Source organism: Manacus candei, unplaced genomic scaffold (genome assembly GCF_025592945.1).
Source record: "Manacus candei isolate 608988 ecotype Guabito, Panama unplaced genomic scaffold, ASM2559294v1 h1tg000014l, whole genome shotgun sequence".
Classification (NCBI taxonomy): domain Eukaryota; kingdom Metazoa; phylum Chordata; class Aves; order Passeriformes; family Pipridae; genus Manacus; species Manacus candei.
The window spans coordinates 40,131,542-40,155,262 of NW_026138062.1; the positions used below are offsets into that span (position 1 = coordinate 40,131,542).

The 23,721-nt window shown below is 35.0% G+C and overlaps 1 protein-coding gene across 4 annotated transcripts in view; it reads right to left on the minus strand.

Moving 5' to 3' along the window:
- DYNC2H1 (dynein cytoplasmic 2 heavy chain 1) overlaps positions 1–23,721 on the minus strand; it is a 169,766-nt gene that overhangs the window by 45,282 nt on the left and 100,763 nt on the right. For 3 of the 4 annotated variants that reach the window (XM_051779783.1, XM_051779782.1, XM_051779784.1), the window contains exons 77-82: positions 22,743–22,868; positions 19,346–19,456; positions 17,371–17,526; positions 15,353–15,428; positions 13,679–13,890; positions 11,742–11,846 (exon numbers count right to left, since the gene is read on the minus strand). In XM_051779783.1, coding sequence (XP_051635743.1) covers positions 11,742–11,846; positions 13,679–13,890; positions 15,353–15,428; positions 17,371–17,526; positions 19,346–19,456; positions 22,743–22,868 — 786 coding nt within the window. Of the gene's footprint in view, positions 1–10,731; positions 11,051–11,741; positions 11,847–13,678; positions 13,891–15,352; positions 15,429–17,370; positions 17,527–19,345; positions 19,457–22,742; positions 22,869–23,721 lie in introns of those variants that run through there. The other variant, XM_051779786.1, reaches the window with a different exon arrangement.

A 23,721-nucleotide genomic window follows, 5' to 3' on the forward strand; every position in this document is an offset into this window, starting at 1 on the left:
AATAAACACTGGCTTATATCTGTATAAGATATAGTTAAGTTTTGTATTCATTTCAGAAGCAATATGCCCTACAAATCATGCGACAAAATCAAATTTTACACAAAGTATTACAATTTCAGAGAAAAGTCATACAGTCAAAAATATATTGCGAAATTCTATGTCAGTGAATGAAAATAAACACCAAAACACCTCAAATCAATAATTTCTGAACTAAATATGATTACTCTTCTAAGAACACAAAGCTAAAAAGATTTGCTAGTCAGGTAACTGGTATTTTTTTCAAGACTACAGAACAGATAAAATAGATTTTTATTGTACTAAAATCTAGCAAATGCCTAAGTAAATCTAAAGATGTCAAAGCAGATACTCTACTGCCATCTACCAGTTTTAGAAGGATGTAGTCTTAGCACAGAAACCACTTTTATGGTTCATTTCTCTGAATGACAATATATCCCTTTACAAAACCGTTCAAGGAGATATTTCTGGTTTTATAAGACTTTACAGCTCAAACTAAAATATGAAGCTATAACTTAATTACTCGGGTAAATATTGTTAAAATACTAACTCAGTGCAATATAACTATGTCTTCATTGTGTCATAAAGAGGGAACAGATTTCTGTTTGACATGCCTCCTGTCAGAACTACGTGCTTCCATACTGTTTCTCAGTTTGGCTGCAGTTCCCACATAGCTGTTAAAGTAGCCTAAGATCGAGATGCCAATGAAACTTCTGACTTTCAGTCTCTCTGTGTCCCTTACCCTCTCTGCAAGAACAGGATCCATGGATGCTGTTGGGACAAAAGCACTTTAATGGCACTCATAAGCAAATCATTCCTACTGCATGTGGATGAGTAAGAGACAGTATAGGTCTACACTTGCTCTTTTGTTGTTCCTTCAAGGCCACCTCAAAGCTGCGCTTTCACTCAGTAAGGATCTGAAACAGGATTGGACTCCATACAGAGATAAAGGCCTTCTCAATCAAAATACTAAGCAAATGAGGGGAAGATGCTGACACTAGCTGTATCTTCCTTTATACAGAAGAGCATCATATATCATATACATCCGACAACAGGAAGATTCTCCCTAGAGTAGGGGTTCCAAGGAAGAAGAAGATCAGCAGCCTACTGCAGATGGACAGCATGAGGCCAGTACTGTCATAGCCAGTATTCCAGTTGAACCTTCTTCAAAAAAAATAACTATGAGTTTTACTTCCTACAGATTCACAGGATACACATTACCTGAAGACTACGATGCTAAGAGGAAGGCCAAACAGGTGGTTGACCTTAACCAATTAGATCCTGATAAAATTTAAGAAGACTGGAAGATTGCAGCCTGTTCTTAGAAAAAACTTCTCATATGCAGAGCACCAATATATTCTCATATACATAGTACCAATCCTGTGGGAATTAATAAGGCTACTTGAATCACTGCATTGATTCACTGCATTGGTAAAGAGATGTGGTTTTCGCTAGAGCACAATTCTGTGACTTCCACTCCATGAATGGCACAGCACATTTCTTTCATGCATCACCACAGGTGTATATAAAATACTCCCCATATTTTAAAAATTCTTCTTAAGTACTCAGATCTCTCAATTGCAGGCTGCCATTACTCACCAACTTCTGCTAGAGACTGTTAGTCATGTATTTGTGATGTGGGATGCACTTAATAAATGTCAGTAATTATATGCTCTGGACAGCTGATACAAGGGTTATATAAATGCTAAATTATTTTAAGAAAATAGATTTATTTCTATAGATGTCAGAGGAACATAAGAAGTTAAAGAATAACATACATTGCATACTTTTCAATAATTATACTCATATTACTCTATGTGGCATGACTAGAATTATGGACAAGCAGCAAATATAAAATTAGTGTTCCAAGTTGTGTTGAGGAAGATTTTGAAAGAGAAAATTTTAGTCTGTTGACAAGCACACAAGATGCTGCAGCTATCATTATATTACAGTTGCACCCTGAAAAATAACCACATACCACAGCCCTCTTATTCTATACACAGTAGAAATACTGCAGTAAGATGTAGGTTCTGGTGGATATACTCACCCTAACTTTTCTTTATCTGACTTGGGTAATAACAGTCATCGAGACTTGGTGTACAGTCTCAAGCGTGATCCAGTAATTTAAGAGTTAGGGGTGTCCTTGTACAGGACTCTACACTTTCTCTACCTGTTCCTGTCAGTAGTAAGGTAAAAATGAGCACTGGAACTGTACTAGAACCATACATCTGACCACAGTTTTAGGAAGAAAGAGCAGTTTTAATTGGACAACACGCTTTTTGCCTGATTTTGTAAACCTGACATTGTTCAGATACCACAATTTTCTTAACTCGTCCTGATATAATGTGTGAATATTACTTCTCTGCATAGAGTTTCTGCTAGAACAAACTTAAGTTTTCAAATGATTCAGCTGCCATTCATGACGAGTATGAAATGCCAGGGTATGAATACATGAATCACAGAATCACAGAACAGGTGCGGTTGAAAGGGACCTCTAGAAATCATCTAGTGCAATATCCCCGCCAAAGCAAATTCACCCAGAGCAGGCTGCACAGGATCACCTCCAGGCAGGTGATATTCAACCACAACCTCTCTGGACAGCTGGTTCCAGTGCTCTGTCACCCTTACAGTTAGGAAGTTTTTCATGATATTCAGATGGAACTTCCTGGGATTCAGTTTGTGCCTGTTGCCCCTTGTCCTGTCACCGGGCACCACCAAAGAGAGTCTGGACCCACCCTCTTGACACTTGTCCTTAAGGTATCTGTAAGCATTGATAAAATCCCTCTCAGTTGTCCTTTCTCCAGGCTAAGCATGCCCAGGTCTCACCACCTTTCCTCATAAGAGAGATGCTCCAGTCCCCTAATCATCTTCTTAGTCCTCCACTTGACACTTTCCAGTAGTTCCTCATCTTTCTCGAACTGGGGAGCCCAGAATCGCACACAGGACTCCACATGTGGCCTCATCAGGGCAGAGTAGAAGGGCAGGATCACCTCCCCCTCCCCCTGCTGGCAGTGCTCTTCCTAATGCACCCCCGGATACCATTGGCCTTTCTCACCCACGAGGTCACACTGCTGGCTCATGGACAGCTTGTTGTCCACCAGGCCCCCAAGTCCTTCTCCACAGAGCTGCTTTTCAGGAGGTCAGCCTCCAGACCATACTGAGTCATGAGGTTATTCCTCCCCATGTGCAGGACCCTGCATTTGCCTTTGTTGAACTGAAACTCTCCAACCTGTAAAGGTCTCACTGAATGGCATCACAGCACTTTGAGATATCAGTCACTCCTCCCACACAAAAATAAGTATGAATATGGGTACAGATCATTTTTACACATTTTTAAACACTCTCTATAACACTTTGCATTGTAGTTCTGGAAACAAATTGAAATCTATAGCGGTGATCTACAAGACGAGATTTTTACTGTGTGAGAAATAAAACACACAAGCTTTATACTTCAACAAAGAACTACATCAACAAATTTTTCACAGGATTTATATATTAAAAGCTTGAATAAAATTCATGTCAGATCTGATAGCTTACAAAATTTTAAGTCAATTTAAGTTACCTTTTAGTCACAGAAACCCTTTTAATACCATTATTTTCAACTGTGTATCTTTATGTTTCAAAATGTATATGAAAAAGCTGCATTATTAATGATGACTACACTGAAGGAAATTTCTGAACTGCTCATTAACAGCCAACATTGCAAATTTAGGTAGAACTTATTTATACATATGCTGCAGATAGCCATGAGGTAAACTGCAGAGTTACAGTTTTGGACTTTAGGAAAGCAGACACTGGTTTACTGAGTATAAGGGAGAGGGAAAATTTGAGACTATTATATAGTGGACAGCACATTAATTTTGTTTGATTAAAAGGGGGAATAAAGGATTACTTTTGAGTGAGTTTCAGAACTAATCACCTCAGTTTTCAGAAAGACCAGCATTTTTAGCAGAATGATTGTTTGGGTAAGCATGGAGTGTCTTGAATTGAAAGACAGAGAAAAAAAAAGAAAAAAAAAGGGAACATACAAGAAGCAAAATCAAGGACAGAGAAAGAACTGCTTGGGCAATTCACAATGAAATTAGAAAAGCCTAGGCCAACTGGAGATAAGACCAGCACGGAACATTAAGGGTAACATGGGTTCCAACACATATGAAAAAGTTCAAAGAAAACATGGGGCATTTTCTGAATGTAAAAGAACATAAGTGAGGCATGGTAAATAAAACTTGAAGTATTCAGTAGCCTCTGTTCAAGGTTTAGGAAGCAAAGGAGCAGATAATACTGGGAGAGAAACAGATCACCTAGACAACACGAACATACTCATAACATTAACACACAGTTCAATCCAGCTGTCAGCTAGTCACCAGCAGAGCTCCCAAGGTTCCGTATTGGGGCCAATTCTGTTTAATATCTTATCAGTTATGTGGATGTGCACATTGGTAAACACGGGGCAAGTAACAGATCAGTCTCACAAGCCTACACTTTTCCATTAATGTGAATTATAGCCTTGCCTAAGGATGAACAATTAGCTGAACCATTCACATGGCTTTAGTAGTGGAATAAAATAAAACTATAACAAAAAAAATGAAATTTGAAATGTGTTGGTCTTTAGCTGCCCTGGAACACAAAACAAACAAAAAAATCTGTCTACTAATTAATAAAATTCATTTTTTTTCTTTGAGACAGGTACTATAACCTGCATGCTTAAAGATGTTTGAATTTTCACTTCTTCCTCCTGAACTCTTCTTTAAACTGAATATTTAAATATAAAATGCAAGTGTGACAACTATATTTAGATTGTTACAATACTCATGTAGAAATGGGAAAACCAACTATTTTCTAAATCCTATCCCAATAAAAATCCAATTTTTTAAATAGTCCAGTCTCCAGTAGAAAAGAACCCCTCCTGTTTTCTGGATAACCAACAGCTTGGTAGTTATGGCAGTTTTCTTTAATCTTTTAAATGCTCATTAAAATGTTCACTATACAATTTTTAGAAATGCTGTTGATATTACTACAAAGCTTGATCCAAAGTTCAATAGTAAGAAATAGCTAATTCCAAAAGGTGATTCACTCCTTTTAGATGCCTATATAAGAATGGCACAAATTATTCCCTGTAGCTGCTTGTCTTACTTTAGTAACAAAAAAAATGGATAACTAGCTAAGATGAAGTGGATAATATGAATGATTGAAGCTAGATTAGAAGTACTGCAGAGGGGTTTCTTTTTTTTTAACTTCAATTGGCTTTGAATTGGGCTTATCATATTTTTCTATCACAGTACCTAAACACTTAAAAGAAAAACAAACTCCTATGAAATTATTCCAGTATTGATCAGTGGAATTTGAAGTAGCTTGAATCAATAAGTACATCACAAGTCTTTTCTAATAGGGTTTAAAGAAAATACCCTTTAAGAGTTGAACTACGAATCTGACAGAACCTCTCTGTGTATTTCAAAGATAAACTTTAATTTCACAAAATCTATTTTTTAAATACCATTGACTTGTTGGGAAATGTTAGAATAACATCTAAATAAAGTATTTGGTATTAACACAGAAGGTATTTTAAGAAATACTAAAACACTAACAAGATAATATTAGTGAAGAAAACAGAATTTCACACACCTAAATAATTCATTCTACAGCAGGTATGAATCTGATATTTTGGAGATGGACTATAACATACAGGGAGCCTAGATAACCATTAGATTAGGCACCTAACTCTGAGAAAAATAAAGCTTTCTTAGATAACTATCACCCTTAGTATAGAAAATATTTTTTCTGTTATATTAGTTTAGCTGCCAACCTGTAGTGACAATCCAAAAAAATAGATCCATACTGGTAAATAAAAGGGAAAGTTTGTGACTTCCAGCAAGAAGAAAAGGCTCCTTCTCCATCTGCAAATGTGCAACTGCAGAATGAGTAGAAACACGTGAGGAGGGAAAAGTTCTTCAGCATGTGGGCTTTCTGAGCCTGTCTCATGGATCAGAACCAGTGCCATCCAGAGAAAGTGGCAGATGCCCATGGACACGGGGGCCCAGGTGGTGTTCTTTGGCAAAGCTGCTAGTGAAGGGAATGGGACAGGAATGGATGAATGTTAACATGGCTTCCAAGTTGGGATGTCACAGACATTACTTTGTATCTTATGGTTATGACACCTTGTTTGAGAGAGATTGACAGGCAGGGGTAGACAGAATCCACATGACAAAATGTAACAAGAGTATCTGTCAACAGGTTTGCTGCTAGCCAGCAAAGCCTTAAACTAGGTTTATCAGGCAGTGATGACCAAAGTCCAAAGAGAAATGGTGGGACAGAGGGTTGGAAAAAAGCACCTAGAGTATAACATGATGAAAAAGGTATTTCTTCAAATATGTCAAATAGCAAGTCAGTTCTCTTGTTAACAATACAAAGAAGCACAATGAAGTTACAGGAATTGTTTCGACTCTTTAGGGTGCTTTCATGAATAGCAGATGGACTTCACAAAGAGATTAGTTAGATGGGACAGAAAAGTAGAATCTATTATTATTATTATTATTAAAAGAGCTGAGATAAATATTAAGGATTAACAGAAAAAGAAGTATCTCAAGAAACTACTTTCAGATAATAAAAATAATGGTGTTGCCAACTGGGAGAAGTGAGAGTGATTCCCATCACTCATTTGAGACAAAACAGGCAAAGACAAGCATGCAGTTGGGTTTCAGAGAAACATATCTGGGAAAATTAAATTACCTCATATCCTTTACCCTGTCACAGAAAATGCTAGTCAGATTTGGATTCTATTTGAGATGATAAAATTAGTATGAAATAGGTTCTTAAAAACAGTAATTTTGTTGCAAAATCTGAATTGCCTAAGCTGCAGAGTATCACTGGCATGGCTGAAAAGCAAATAAAATTTCAAAGAACAACATATAGGAGGAGAAGTACTTCCAGCAACTTCAGTTGAAGTGAACTGGAACCCACTCAGAGCTCAACATTTTAATTTGTACATAAAATCTACAATTAAATAATTTTATAGTATTTCATTGAAAAATTGGTAAGAAGCTACCATCTGTGAACTCTTCAACAGTCTGAGGTTCAAAGGATTATTTTACATTTTTGATGTCCTTAAGCACTTTGAGGATGTACTGGGTTGATCTTGGCTGGCTGTCAGGTGCCCATCAAAGCTGCTCTATCACGTCCCTTCTCAGCTGAATAGGGGAGAGAAAATATAAGGAAAGGCTTGTGGATCGAGCTAAGACAGGGAGAAATCACTCACCAGTTACTGCCATGGGTAAAACAGACCTGACCTGGGGAAATGAATTTAATTTATTGCTAATCAAATCAGCATAGGATAATGAGAAATAAAACCAAATCTTCAAACACCTTCCCGCCATCTCTCATTTCTTCCTGGGCTCAACTTCACTCCACATCCTCCAACCCAAGTGGTGCAGGGGAACAGGGAACAGGGGCTCTGGTCAGTTCATCACACGTTATCTCTGCCCCTCCTTCCTCCTCTTCCCCTGTGTCAGAGAGCATACTCATTCATCTATAAAAATATCAAAACCAACCTATTCTTCAACCTTACTGAGACTCACCTGTCTCATGATACTCTCTGTGAAGCACTATGAATCTGTATGTGTAAAAGAATGCTGAATTCCTAAGACAAGATATTATTGATATTACTAAACACAATATTCTATATAGAAATTAGCATTAAGTAAACTAAGTGCTAGCCATAGTCATCACTGGCAGTCATATTTGAAGAATCTTGCATAACTTGCCAGTTACCAAATGGCTTTTTTTCTCAAAATTATTTACCATATTATTGGAGAATGTTTAGATTAACCAGTCAACTGATCATACATAGCTACTACTTACAGCAGTCACTCGCAGGCACAGTCATTCAGCAGGATTTGTTAGAATCACACAACACAGAAGGCTTTAAATGTTACAATACCTAAAGAGTGCCTGCAATGACTATGTCTGCTGTGCAAAGAAGGGAGGGAGACAAAACAGTGGCTCTGCATTTTCATTTCATCTTCCTAGAGTGGTTACTGGCAATAAGTCATATCAGTTGTATTAGGTATGGTAAATCCTTCACAGAACAGGATAGTTCTTATTGCTTTCCTAAGGTGTAAAAATACATATGCAAGCCTGTCTGTTTCAGTCTGTAAAAATTCCATTTATCACATATGATAAATTTTATTTTGATGAAGACACCTTATGTATGGTTCTATTAAAATTATAATAAAGGATGAAGTTGGTTCATAGGAATTCATAAAAGAACAGAACTATGGATCCAAGAATAAGAAACAAGTACACTGGTACCAAAAGCTCGTTTTGCAAGAAGGTGACTGGAGAGATATCTAACTTAGAAGAGACTTCTCGCTGCACAGGAAACATAAAGCAAAGCTCCACATACTCTGATTGCTCTAATCATTGGTTATAGCTTAGACTGGGAGACTGAACCACCTGAATGCCAGTCATACTGTTCTGCAAAGAGAACATAGCAAGAGATGGGAGATTATTCATGACCATACTCTATCTAAGAGATGTTGTGTCAAAGCTTTGCTGTAACATTAGGTGAGGTAGAACCAAAGAGACACAGTGAACTCTAGAAATCCAGGTTTTAAAAATTTACTTAGCCCTACCTACATAGAGCAACTAAGGACAAACTTCAGAAAAAAATGTAAGTCATGTTTCTGAAAAGATCATGTTTTTTTACATAAAATATTTTCTTAAAAACAAAATGGCTTTCACCAGTACAGATTAAATATGAATACTCTCTGAATTACACTACAGAACATTGTAAGACATAATTTCTACACAATTCAATTAGTAATTAGCAGTATTAAAATAAAATTGCTAGCGATATTCAGCTCTTCAATTAGAGAAGTTCTCTGCTTGTAAGAAGCTGTGAATTTCATCAATATTTGAAAAATTTCTGAAAAAAGTCCCTATCTTTTCATTGCTGTTTTAGGTTTACCTGAACATTAGCAATGCAGTAGCTTACAGAAAAGATGTCTGCATGACTGCAAAATACTGCGCTGTGCTACAGTAAATTTCTACTATAGTAAAGTGTGTTGCTGCAGTAATACAAACTATCACTCCTAGGCATGAAAAATAAATAATATTCAGAGAAAGTCTACAAAATCAGTGAAGTAGTGGACACAGTATTACATTTCACCTTTCTGGTGCTAGAGACATGGCTGTTGAGCTGGTAGCAATTCATTTCTCACCACCTTACTCATTCCCCTTCTCTCTGCTTTAGCTTTGCAATGGATTTCTGATAAACACTCCTGTTAGAAAGCAATCACTCAATTTCAGATTGTGAACCATGGGATCACCTGTGGATCTAAGACAGCTGCCAAACTGCCAGAAATGGAATGGGAGTAGGATTCACAGTTAGGCAGAAGCACAATTTAAAGGAAATCTCACATTTCTGTTACTTACATTGCCTAGGACTTAAAGTAAGTACCACAAACTATTATTGGAAGGATGACAAAATCTCTCACATGACAAAAAAATCATCTCATAAGATTGCAACTACAAGTCTCACATTTTGAAGATTATAATCCATAATTTATAGCTTATAATCAATGCTGTGACAGACCAGCAGAGAGTGAGTTTGCATGTACATACGCTCCTTACCTATTTCCCTTCACACAGGAACTCTGAATCTGTTCTGATTTTGTGGAGGTTAACTATGGATTTATTTTCAAATACTAGCATTTTTTAACAGCTGCAGCTTTTAACAAGTAAGCATAGCTGAAATAAATAAAATAATCAGCAGTGGACAGTGTAACTGACAGAAACAAAAGCATTTAAATTGTTGTTTATATAAATGACTTTACGGCAACACCAAATAGAGCTATATTGAATCTTAGTGCATTTTTAGCTTTGTAAGAGATACATTCTTGAGTTCAGCCTATTACCCTATTACCCTATAGTTTGACAATACAGCTATGAATTTAAGTAAACAAATATATTTAAACAAATTTACCAGTACTGTATTTGATAGTACAAATGCAATACTCAAAGGCAATTTTATTTTTTTTAATAGATCAAAGGTCTTATACCAATAAGAAATTTCTGCTTGGAGCCCCTTTTTAGGTGAGTGTGAGCAAACAATTTGATACTTTTTTTAAAAACTGTTATTCTAAGTCTTGAAATTATAGGAAATTCCAATTATAGGGAAATTCCAATTGATTTTGCCAAGAAAGGTTGGACTAGATGATCCTTGAGATCTCTTCCAACCTGGTATTCTATGATTAAATTTTCCCCCCTATAACTTATCCTTACTTAAGACAGCATGCTAGGGCTGCACAGAAAATTAAAGAGAGCCACGAATTACAGACCAGTTCACTTCACAGCTCTGATGTAAGAATCTCAATTCAATCAAATTTCATGTTATCTGACACAACTAATTTATTACCAGTCAAACAAACTATGCTAATGAATAATTAAAAGACTGGTACTGCACTAATACAGTAATCATGTGCTCTCATCTAGACTTCACTGAGGCAATGAAAGAAAAATATAGAACAAAGAATTTAAGGATCTCCAGATCCATGCTTTACTGGATCTAAGTGCACAAGCAGTGGGAATCAAGTTGCTAAAACACTGGCTTCTAGTGCCATTTTGTCCTGAATTCCAGTCACTGGCCCAGTAGAACATGTATTCATTTGGATCCTGTGTTGTATTTGGCAGTTCCTCGTAGATGTCTTAAATACACTAGAGCATATCCAGATTATACGAGATACCAATCTTTAGGCAACTGCATTGACACCTAAGAGAAGTGATGCAATACTAGCAACAAAAAGCTTTGTCCAACGAATCAAGAACTGTATTGATGAGAAAGACATATGGAATTCAAATCACTCCATCTTTTTCTTTCTTAGACTGACAAAACAGAAATTATGACAAGAATAAGGGACAGTCAGTATTTTTGGGTTTCCCAAAGGGTGAGAAGGAAAGCTGCCCCAGCTGTTTCCTTATTAGTACCCAGGATAATGTTGATCCATGTCACTCACCCAAGATGCAGTTTCTACATAGAACTCTAAAACAAAGAGGTGAAAAATCTTTAATCATTGCCTATTATTCCAGCACTAAGATTAGTGCATTCTCATGTACTAAATATATACTCAAATCTGGACTAGACTGAAATTAAATGACAGCTGAGAACTCTTTACTATGATATAGCCATCTGCCATATGTTGCAGTTAAATCAATAATGGAAATATTTAAAATCAGTGAATTTTTAAATTATTACCATCAAACACCCTCAAACTTCCTTTTCATTATGTTGAGAATTTCCTTATGACATGCTTAAGTAGTTATTCTCCAGTGAGAACAACTTTTTTAAAGAAAATCATATTCCTAATTGTAAAGATGGAATTTTTTGACTACTGAAAGAATTCTTCAGAATTTCTCTTTCAGAAAAAGCATAAATATTACCCCTATTTAATGTGTAAAACTATCGTGTCACTCTTCAGTGTGAACTGAATTGTACTATTGAAAACTTTCTTAATAATTATTTGTTTATTTAAGTTCTAGATTCATTCTTGTAACTAAAGATTAACTGTTACTATATTAAAATATTCTACAGATAAATGTCAATATATCAAAAAAACCCCATCCATTTACTCCAACTTTCTTATGGAAGCACATTTATGAACAGGTGGTTGGGTTCTTGAGCTTATACTAGCTGCAGAAAATATTTAGAGGGCAATGAAAAATGCTAATTTTACCTGGGAACTGATCATGCGCTGTGATGAACGAGCAATATTAGCTGGCAAGCCAAAAAAGTCAGGTTTATCATCTTCTGGAAGGCTTTCAATAATATTGCGATAATCCTGCATTAGAAGAAAAGAACAGATATAACTAGGGGAACTTTTTATTCAGCTCATGACAATTAACACTGTATGCTGAAAAAAATTTCATTAGGTGCACTGTATAACACAAAGATTAAAATAAATATATAAGACACGAGATATGTTGGTAATCTTATTTACAGATTTCTTCATTTTATTTATCAAAAACTCTTCTTTTATACAGCATTTCCACTCTAAAAGAGCAAAAAGCAGTTCTGATTACAGTGATGGTATTAACTGAAAAGAAAAATATGCCAAGACTGTCCTTGAAAAGTAGTTACAATACTTCTGTTGAAAACTTAAAAGTAAGATTAATGACAAAATAAAAAAAAAAAATCCCCATCTGGAATTCTAAGAAAAGTATAATACATATTTATAAAATTAAGAGCATTCACTTCTATTTAAATCTATGAAGATATTATCACTCAAAGAAAGTAAAATAATTTCCATAAAAATAGGCTTGCATAATATGGAGATGCAGAATAGCATCAATAGTGATTATAAAGTAAGAGTCACTAGAGATGCCCTCTTGCACAAAACAGAAAGAGGATTTTCAGCCTAAGGTAGACTAATAGTGTTGGACATCTCTTTTATTGTGATTTAAAGGCAAAAATATTTACTATTTGAAAGTCTGGCTGCATCCTCTTGCATTGTGTCTGTCTTTGCTTGCAGGAGCATGTGCTAGATAGACACACTTTAACATGGAATCTCACTTCAGAAGTAACAACAGGAGCAGACCTCTACACCAAACACTGAGGGAACACTAATTTAGTAAGATATATCATTGCAAATAATTTAAGGAAACAAACTTAGCTTTTTTTTTTTAGTTATGTTCTACTAATCAAAACTGCTTGCAGAAAATTACTGAAGATACAGAACTATAAATTCTTACATAAATAATCATATAAGAAATCAAGAGATATTAAATGCAGTGTAAGGTAGAAAAAAGATTCATCTACTTGACCATATTATCTACAAGAAGAGAGACTAGCTTGGTTTGTTTATTCCTTCCCTCTTTATGATATTAACTCAGCATATCTATAGAAAATAAAAAATATTGGTCATATTAGATTAAAAAAAACCAAAAAACAAAACCAACACAAAAAAACCCCAAAAACCAAGCCCCAAACCGAAACAGTCAGAAGCCAGGTAGAGAATGTCAATGACAGCAATTTACTTTAACTGGGATAATTCTGTTTACATCAACTCATATTAGAGGTCTATGATTGAGTCCTAAATTAAAATGCAAATGAATCTTAATCATAGTAGTAACAATAATAGTATATGAAAGCATAGGGAGAGTTCATTTCTTTAGACTGAGGAATTCCCTCTCATTTATGCTAAAGGAATACTAAAGAAGAATCAGAATCCATATTTATCACCAAATAAAATGTCATATACCCTCCACGGCATGTCAGTAGATTATGTCAGAATATTGATATATTTTGGAAATATGAAGATATATTTAGATTTTCCTATTTCATCCAGAAGTTGTAGGAATGTTTGGCAGTCTTTACAAAACTACTGTTAATATACTAATTAAATAAAAATGTAATTATATCCTTTTTCATAAATTGACCCAATTTCTTTTATACTCAATTCTTCATAGCTATGCTGCTCTGCACCACGGTCCAATCACATACCATAAAAAAGAACATTGAATGAGCACTTAAGGGTTAGTGCTCCACACAAAAGAAGTCCTGAAGAAATAGAGGTATCCTTTGGATTGTAACTCTGGTTTACTTTGTGGAAGTATTTCAAGAATAATTCCTGAAAATAAATTATTTACTAGGTGAGAGAAGATGGATACCTACCAAAATACTGCAGGAATTTGGTAGAGAGATTGAACATGGGAAACTAGTCATCTTCTTGCCTCTAGCATTTAAACTGCCAATGACTCGTGAATTGAAAAGTTGCTTCAAGTAGGACCGAAGAACCCTCATATCGAAGTAATTATCTACACGGCCTCCATAGATTGCATTTTCAAACAAGCCATGAACAAATTCCCACTGGAAATCTTTGAAACCTATCAATTAATTAATTAATTATTATTAGTTTTATAACACTGGATAGCATCACATTATAAGCATTTCTTCTTGTCACTGTAGTTCTTTAGCAAAATAAAAGAGACATGAACACATCAAATAATTAATATCAAATTATTTTTCTTCTATATTATAAAATAGTAAAAGTTGCAGAAAGTTGGATGAGTTTGCAAATATCTGTCATTGATAAAGTGAACACTTACTGTATTTCAAAATGAATTATTAGAAATATAACCTAAGTCTTGAAGTGCTTTTTGAACCAATTGGTTATATTCATTAGTTACATGCATTTCAGAAATTATGCTATTAAAACTTTAATTACGTGCTCCTTTGTCATAAATAAAAATTTATACACCATTTTGTATGATGGTACCATCTGATCTCATAAAATAAACTAACTGATTAAATCAAAAGCAGACCATGCTCAAAATAGATAAGATTACTCAAAACGTCATCTTTCAAACACAAAAAGGTCCAGGCTAGATACTTTGCAAATTATAAATCACACAACATAACACATAAAGTTAAGCATGTTACTCGTAATTTCCTGACCAGATTGATGTTGCAATAGATTATTCTGGCTTAGCTATAACCCACAAGTTCAAAATATCTTATTTTTCCTTCATTCTGTCACAGTTGTCCAAAATAACTGCATGGCACAATGATCTACTTATATCCTATTGCTTTCATATGAAGGTAAAAGCTTGATTAGAAAGGTACTTATTAAAGTCCCTTGAAAAAAGGAAGTGGCAATTACTTGAAGAGGGGGTTTATTGGTGGTAAATGTTGTTTCCTAACACTTCAATCATTCTTTCATAAGAAAAGCAATAATGTTGATTAGATTAATGATTATTGATTAGTTAATGATTCAATCTCTTTACACCTCTGTATGTTTCAAGTCTGTGTAACTGAGCTCTAATTTCTGAAGTATTAATAATCCATAAATCCCATTTAAGTCAATGATCATAAATTAGCTCTAAATATCAGTTCCTACCTTTACTTGAAATTAACAAAATGCAAAGATTTAAAAAAAAAATTACCTTTACCAAAATAACTAATATTAAGAAATTCCTACACTACTTAATAGAACAATAAAGTGGGCTCCATCTAATATAGAGTTTCAATATGAAGAATTCATTCATATTCGATTCATTTATTCGATATACAGGGAGTTCATACTGGGAAGGAATGGAGACACAAGATTCCATCTTACAGGCAGCCCTGTATTTCCTATTTGTTCCTCTGCACTCAAGAAGCTGAGCAGAATACTTCTTGGGCACCAAGAAACTATTGGTTTACCGAGAAACGGATTTGTGATGTTTCTAGCTTTGCTCACTTTTGATGAGCTCTGCAGCATCTCCACTCTTATCTGAACATTGTAGAAAGATAAAACTCTCCATGCAACATCCCTACTAATGGGACTTCCTTTAGGACGTGACTTACCCTCAAAAAGTGTGTCAATAATGTCAAAACCAGCACGGAGATCAGATAAAGAAAATTCATAAAACTTGGTCCAACCCTATCATTAAAAGAAACCCAAAGAATTTAATTAGTCACACAATGATGATCATGAAGTAAAATACCAGTATTATGTGATTACTGAATGCTGTATAATACTAAATACTGAATGAAAAGGAAACAACCTGTGCCCTCTAAAGTGCAATTTTTGAAACATTCATTTTTAAACATTAGCTCTACCACTGCATTTAGTTTTACATACTTACACAAACCAAAATCCATCGAGTATGAAGAATGTAAACTTAAGTTTATTTTATTTCCTAACTTTATTTACTTCAACTAAAATTTGCTGACATCTGTGACTAGATCATTCATTGAATTATGATTTTATTTCTGAGGGTCTTTCAGTATTTCAGGATACAGAAAGGATTTTCATAAATAGGACTGATTCTTCAAACAGTCTTTACTATACATTCATCGTCTTACTCCTTAATTCACATCACTTCATTTTTGACTAAAAAAATTGTGAGAAAAGCAATTACTGCTACTATTACAGTGAAAATGCTGACTGTCATATGCATATTTTAATCATTTGCAGTTTGTACCTCCTTTCTGTTCTTGGTGGCACTACTCTTTACGTACCAGTAATGTGTAGTGTGTATGTAATTGTCATAAAAAGCTTTCATTATAAATGGATAAGTACAAATAAATATTGATATATGATACAGAATTTAGGAAATACAGATCTCAAAGATATGTCCTGTTGTTGTATCTTCTTACGGCTGTACCTTTGCATATGGATCGTATCATAGCAACATTGCATATGACTCATGACGTGAAGTGCACAAACATGTCAGACAACTTTGCACACATTCAGTGAGATGGATACAGTCTCAGGTCAAGATTGTGGCTGCTCCACAGATCTCAAATAACTATCAGCCAGTCACCCAGAAGGTCATATACTGGAAAGATGCTCAACAGTGTTCATGTTGGGGTTTTTTTACAGATCCCAAAACAACTCAAAATTCATTACAAAATACAAAAGCTTCTACCTGAGATTGACTGCAGTCCATCAATGTTAGAAAAACTATCACTGCTTGCACATGAGACAAACGCAATTACAGAAGAATTAAAGAGAAAGCAGTAATCCTATCTTGTGTTACTTGAAAAACTGGTGCTAAATGAACATGAATTTGAACAAAGACAAAGGAAAATTCATGTGTTGGTTTAGTACTTTAAATATTTTCACCTATTGTACTCTTTAACACCATATTCAAAAGCCTTCTACTGCAACAGGCAAAAAACCTTACAAATCACAAAGTCAAAAGCAGCAAAAAACTCTAATGTTCCAGGCTATGCCAGACCAAATCCTTCAGATGACAGGGTAATTTCATCCCTAGTCTAAATAGAATAAAATAAACAAAACATACAGCAGTTTGCTGGTTGAGGGGTTTTTGTCTGTTCAATTTAAGCATCTGCAGCCATAAAGAAATGTTTACTTTAAACAATAATTTGTCTAAGGAAAAAAATCACAGTCTCTGAAAACCATTATAATCCTCACAAGAAATTAATACCTTCCCTTGTTCTTCCTTCTCCCTGAGAAGGGTTTGTGTATAGCAAGAGTAGATAATGTCACCTCCTCCTTCCTACCAAAGTGTCTCTTTTCTCATCTCCCATTCAGTTGTGTGTTTCCATAATACTTTTTCCTGTCCCAAGCAAACAGGATTCACAGAATCTTTTCCATGTGACTTCATTTCTTCATCAGTATCAGTTAGTACACAAATCACAAAATAACCCCATGCAGGAAGGAACAATTTTCAGACAGACAGGAATTGAGGTTACCAAGATCTTATTTTGCAATGAATTCAGAGACAATGAAGGTAGGCACCAAAAGTGTCCAAATTTTTCTCATTTCTGAACATGACCCAACAGGAAAAATACTTCCAAGTACAGAAGTTAATAAATGGGGTACATTTTTAAAAAGGTAGCAAATAAAATATTACCTGAGGGATAAAGTTTCTTCTTTCTTGACATACAGCGTGAAACCATGCTAAACAAAAGAGAGACTGCGCTCGAGACAAATTTCCCTTTTTATTAATTTGCTCTGGTGTCCAAGATTCATACGTTCTCAAGAGGTTCTTTTTGAGGCCTGGAGGTGCCTGCAGTAGAAGGAAAGACACTGTTCTAGACAGAAAACCTGGTATTTTTATGTGCTATTTTCTTAAATTCTAACCTAAAATTTCTAACTCAAAGAAATGACAAACAGTGTTTAATAGAATAAAATTTAACAAGAAAAATATTTGTTTGTAATAAATGGCCTAATAATAGAATGATTCCATACGGAAAATAACATCAGCATACTGAAGGAAATTGTAACCCGGACCAACTGACAGGACTGTACCACACTAAAAGAACTTAGCGAAAGAATAACACCATCAAAATCTGTAAGCATAAACTAAATTCAACTGTTTTCAATAATACAACTTTTCATCTGATTTTAAAGTTCAACTACCAATTAATTCTGTGATGAGTGTCAAATTGCCTTTTGCCATCACCTCACTCTGTTAACTAGCATACAGATATGGTATAGATGAACGACAAAATGCTGGTTCTCTGATTAAGTGGTAGGTAATGTTCACAACCACTAGAAATAACTGCATTTAAAGTGTATATAATAACAGAAATTACAGTGCTTAAAAGTAAAAACTACTGGATACTCAGTCATTTTCAAATTATTTCCAAGTGTGAAGGTAAACATAAATTTTAAAGAGATTTAAATTACACTTTCGTATTTCTAAGAATGTTCTTTTTTCTTTCTTTTGAGAAATGGTTGTTAATGTTTCCATAAGATTAACATAGTTCCATATGTTGCTTATGCACACTTCTGAAAAATAATTGCAAAATACTGTAGTAAATTGACTTTTTCTTTTCATATCTGCATCTTGATCGGTAACAGTTAAGGGACACACTAATCATAATAATAATCAAATAATCACATAATAATCAAATATAATTCACCAAGTCATTGTCTATCATTGTCCTTTCATGATAACAAAATATTTACTAAAAATGAAAAGAAAATGAAAGGATTGAGAATATTGCAAAGTTCCAATTATTCCAAAGATAGTGGGATGAGTAACTTCCGGAAGTTAGATGAAAAGAAATGTGATGATCCTACACAGTCTTGCAATTTCTGTACCACTGAAGGGCTCAATATAAGCAAGAGGGTACTCCAGAAACTTAAAAATACCTGCAGTCAATATAAAAGTATAACAGTTTTGGATTGCTGAAAGTCAGCAACATTGAACTCTAAAGGTCAGAGTTTCTCAGTTTAGCTGTAGGCAAAATCTCCACACTCCATAATGAATGAAAGACTTAGTAGCACTCCTATCAATGATTTCCATAATGGACACTACTGCTTCAGTGCATTCATGATTAGACTACTTTCCAATCATTTGGAGGAACACGGTCCCAGTTATTCCTTAAACTGAACCATTTCAAAAGCAAAGGTCTCAATTTTGAGTAAAGGCCTTTAACTGTATGTTCTGCTGTACAGGAGGAAAGTCGTTTTTGTTGAAAGGGTCCAGTGAACATAAAGCTATGGGGCCAAAAAGGAAAATAAGAAAGTGGGATTCTGTGATCTTCAGATGAGGACGTTCATCAAAAAGGAGAAATTCCTTGTTTGTCATCCATGTAATATCATCTGTGTAGGTTTTTGCTTTTAAGAAACACTGATTAAATGCACAAAAGAATTTGGAGCACAAGATAGAACAACTACTTTCCCTATTTAAACTTATTTTCAGTTCAAACTTTCAATTGGAAAAAGTATCTAGGAAAAAATTCATCTCTCAAGGTAAATTCATAGCATTTTTTGAAATATAAGGTAAAGTCACTTATTCTATTTAAACATATAGTTTACTATAAATCTAGATTAGTTTCATGTAAAAATCAAATAAAAACTTTCAAAACAAATCTTACTTCATAAGTTATTTTCAGACTTGACTGAAGCAAAATCGGAGTAAATTTTGGATGAACTTCGGTAGTAAGCCACAGACGAAAGTTTGGTTGAGGCTGTAATGTATTCAGTTCCTATTAAAAAGATGATATATATTGAAAAAGGTTTTGAGGTGGTTTTTTTAATATATAGAACAGTATTTACAAAATTATAATACCCTGGATTAGAAAGTTAGGCTTATCTAAAAAAATCTACAGCTGCTTTTACATATAAGGTTATTCAAAAGACTATAGTTCAAGATGTGTTGTCTCCACACATTCTACGTCATCGCTGTGCTCAAACTTGAAGTTCATCCTAGCTGTGTCAAAATATTTGCACCTTTCCCCCAGATACTAAATTGGAGGCATAAAAATACATAGCAGTTCTTTACTTCTTTTAAGTACAAAAACACCAGAAGGCTGCATCTCAAAAGATGAAGGCTTGCAATGTGGGCTGCATATCAACAAATCTCAATGACTTTCAACAACTGTATAGCTATATTCATTTTTTTCTCTTCAAGTGTTTGTTGTATGAACCCTTCATGTTATCATGATTCATGGAAAAAACTGAGATTAGTAAAAATGAGTTCTAAGAGAAATATTGTCAAAAGTTATTTCAAATATAAAGGTTTCACAAAAATATGTAATTATTGAATATGGACACACACTGCTGGTGCTTTAGGTGCTGCTGAAACAGACATATTTTCCATTGAAGACATCAAAGTTGTCTGACAATTGACTTCAGAACAATGTCAACAGTTTTGTGTACATGTGTAGGGAGAAACATAGGTCAAAAAACTCAACAGATTTTCTCACAATCCATTCATTGTCATAATCTCTAAAGCATGATCATTATCATTTTGGTTTTGGTGTTTTTAGTAAAGAAAAAAAATTCTGAAAAGTCATTACTTGTCCAGATATTTTGAAAAATGACAACTATAATTGGTACCTAGAGTCATGGAATCATGGAGCTTGGAGGGAACTGCTGGAGCCTGCCTAGTCCAAAGCCTGGCTCAAAGCAGAGCCAGATTCAACAAGTTGTCCAGACCTGTATACAGTCAGGTTTTCAGTATCTCCAAGGATGAAGACTCTGCAGCGTCTCTGGGCAACCTGTTTGTGTTTGACCATCTTCACATTAAAATAAGTTTTATCATTTATTTAAATGGCATTTCCTGTATTTTAGGAATATTTATTGTGTCCATAGCCTCTTGTCTTGTAATGGGACACCACTGAGAAGAGTCTGGGTCTGTCTCCTTTACTCTTTCCAATCAGCCAATACACACTAAATAACTAAGATTCCCCTGAGGCTTCTCTTTCCCAGCTTGAACAGTCCCAGTTCTCCCAGTTTCCATTTGTATGATACGTGCTCCAGTTCCTTTATCACCCTAACCCTGTACTGAAGTGGTTCCAGTATGCCCATGTCTCTCTTGTACTGGGTAGCTGAGCACTGGACACAGAACTCCAGATGTATCTCACCCGTGTCGAGTAAGGGGGAAGGATCACTTCCCTCAACCTGCTGGCAACGCTCTGTCTATAACAGCCCAGGAGGCCAGTCACCTTCTTTGCTGCAAGGTCACTTTGCTGGCTCGTGTCACCTTCTTACCCACTAGGACTCCCAGGTCTTTTCTGCCAAACTGCTTTTCAGCCAGTTAGTCCCCAGATTGTCTGGGTGGCCGGAGCTACTCCTCACAGGAAGCACTTAGCATTTCCCTTTGCTGAACTTCATGAGGTATCTCCTCAGTCTACTTCTCCCGTTTATTAAGGTCCTTTTGGATGAAAGCACACTCATCTGTTACATCAATAATTTCCTCCAAATCTTTATCATCTCTACTTGCTGAGGATACACTTTGTCCCATTACTCATATCATTAATTAAGATGTTAAACCATGTTGGCCACAGTACCAATGCCTAGAGCACAACACTGATGACTGGCCTCTGACTGGATTTTTTGATGTTGACAACAACCCTTCAAGTAACACAACTAGGTCAGTTTTCAATCTACCTCACTGTGGTACACTGGGGTCCATATTTCATCAGCTTGTCTATGAGGATGCTATGGGAACCAAACCAAGATTTGATAATGATCCACAGCCTTGGAAGCAGGAGTTTTAGAAAAAGAAAACAAGAGAATTTGCATGCTAGCTCAAGCATCATTATCTGCAGTATGCAACCTCTGATACTCTGTGTTTGGCTACAAGACAGCTAATGGGGGAAGCTGTAAACTGTGAAGGTATCATTTTCTTATTGATAAAGTTCACATTGACCAGAAGATATATTTCATCTTCTTAAATTGAAAGATTGTGAGAACTAAATTTATGTACCTGGATGGAACTGAATTATAAATATGCAGAAGTGCCTTAAGATGATGTTCAAGCATAGGAATTACATAGTCTCACACTTGTTAATGATATGCAAAATAGACAAGGGAATGTGCAGAGTCAAACATCAGCAAATCTCAGTCTATATTAAGCTCAGCAGAAAGTTTAACACATTCAGTATTACATTCTTTCGGAAAGAATAAGAACCTCTTGACACATATCCATATTTTAATACTTGTAAGTTCTGAAATTTTGTAATCAGCGAGAGGCTTGCAAACGCTTCCTTACTGTTCACTAGTTTGTTCAGATTAGATGACATACATCAGTGTTATCTTGCTTTGCCTCTGCATTTTTTTCAAAATGGATTATTGGAATGCTAAAGGTACATGTGTGCCACACTGAGAGACAGATGATAGATTCCAAGATCACATCCATGGAGTACAAATTACAAAAAATCACAGAAAACTGGAAAATTAAGACTGTAGTTACTGTTGATAGAAATTCCCTAATCTTCTTCTGGTTAATTTCTTTTGAGGATTTCACAGTGATATACATGAAAAGTATGTCATATAAAATCACTTCTGGTCAGCAAGTTAATGATCTAACATGCTATAACGAAGAGTGTGTTTCTAGAAAACATTAGATAGACATTTTAATCTCAAATTAGCAAAAACCTCTTAGTAACTCAGGCACAAGCTATACTTCACAAAAACAAGAACTGCTAAAAATTAAGTCCTAGAACTAAGGGAAAAAGAAATTAAATTCAAGCATAGATAGATTCATAGTTCAGCAAACATGGGCAGTATCTCAAAGTACTAGAAGTCCTAACTGGAACATTTTCCCAATCATCATGGTAGAAATAATGTACTGTATAAAAATGTTCACACAAAAAAGGAGCTGCTTAGATCTGCAGCAGTTTACCTTATTCATGACTGAGAAAACTGCAAAGGTGTATTTTTAAACTGGAATTTTAAACATCACCATGGAAATGTCTAAAATGTTTCAGAAATTTTGCATACTAATTTTGTCTGGTTTCCAATATCTTCTTCTCTATTTGCCCTCACCTTTTCCAACACAGGAAGCCAAGATGTAACGAGATGCAGGTTTTTTAAACAGAGCCATTCTCCATTGCGTGCACATTCTTTTAGAGTTTGAATAGCCAGGTCAGCTTGGCCCTGGCCCATTGCAATCTGAAATGACAGACACAGTTGCATCAAGAACTTATCATACCTCATTTAACAGCTAAATACAAAATGATGTTTTCAATTTAGGGTGCATATGTAAAAAAGGAGTGCTAAAGATAACTAGAATTTTCTCTAACGTGATAGGCTACTAAAGTAGGGAAAAGATTAAGGAAAACAGTTTTCCTTCACAATTTCTCTAATCAGAGTTTGTTAAAAAACTATTACCTAGTCTTTTTATGGCAAAAAACATACATCCTTTGGTGACAGTAATGGTATTCCCTGGGAAGTCAAAAAGTAATTTAAATATCAGTGACTAAACTGTACTACTGCAGAACTGCTGATACAATAAAAACAAGAGATAAATGAGAACAAAGTTTCTTCTGACTGGAAGTTAGGAATATTTCCTTTGAAGAGAAACACTCAGTTATATTAAGATGAGTGAAAAACTAAGGCTGGTATCTTTCCAACTGGGAAATATGAATAGTTTAACATACAGTCCTTTCTTCATGTTTTATAGCACCATATTAGTTCTACCTTAGAATCTATTTAGAAGCTATACATAACAAAAACCCTGAACCAAACAAGTTGAAAATAAAGTGGTCTTAGCCAATCTGAAAAGTCTTGTCTTGGCATTATTATCCTCTACCTAAATAAAACTTAATATATCTTGAAATAATTTAAAACAGCCAAAAGAAGATAAGGTAGCAGACAAATTTAGCACTCTGTTCTTCATCCTATATGAGAAGTAATTCAAGAGAGAAGAAAAATCTGATCTTTTATGTTCTATTTAAATTACATGAGAAAGTGCAGGAAAAACCCACAATATTCTCATTAGTAGGACACCTTTCAGATTATTTAG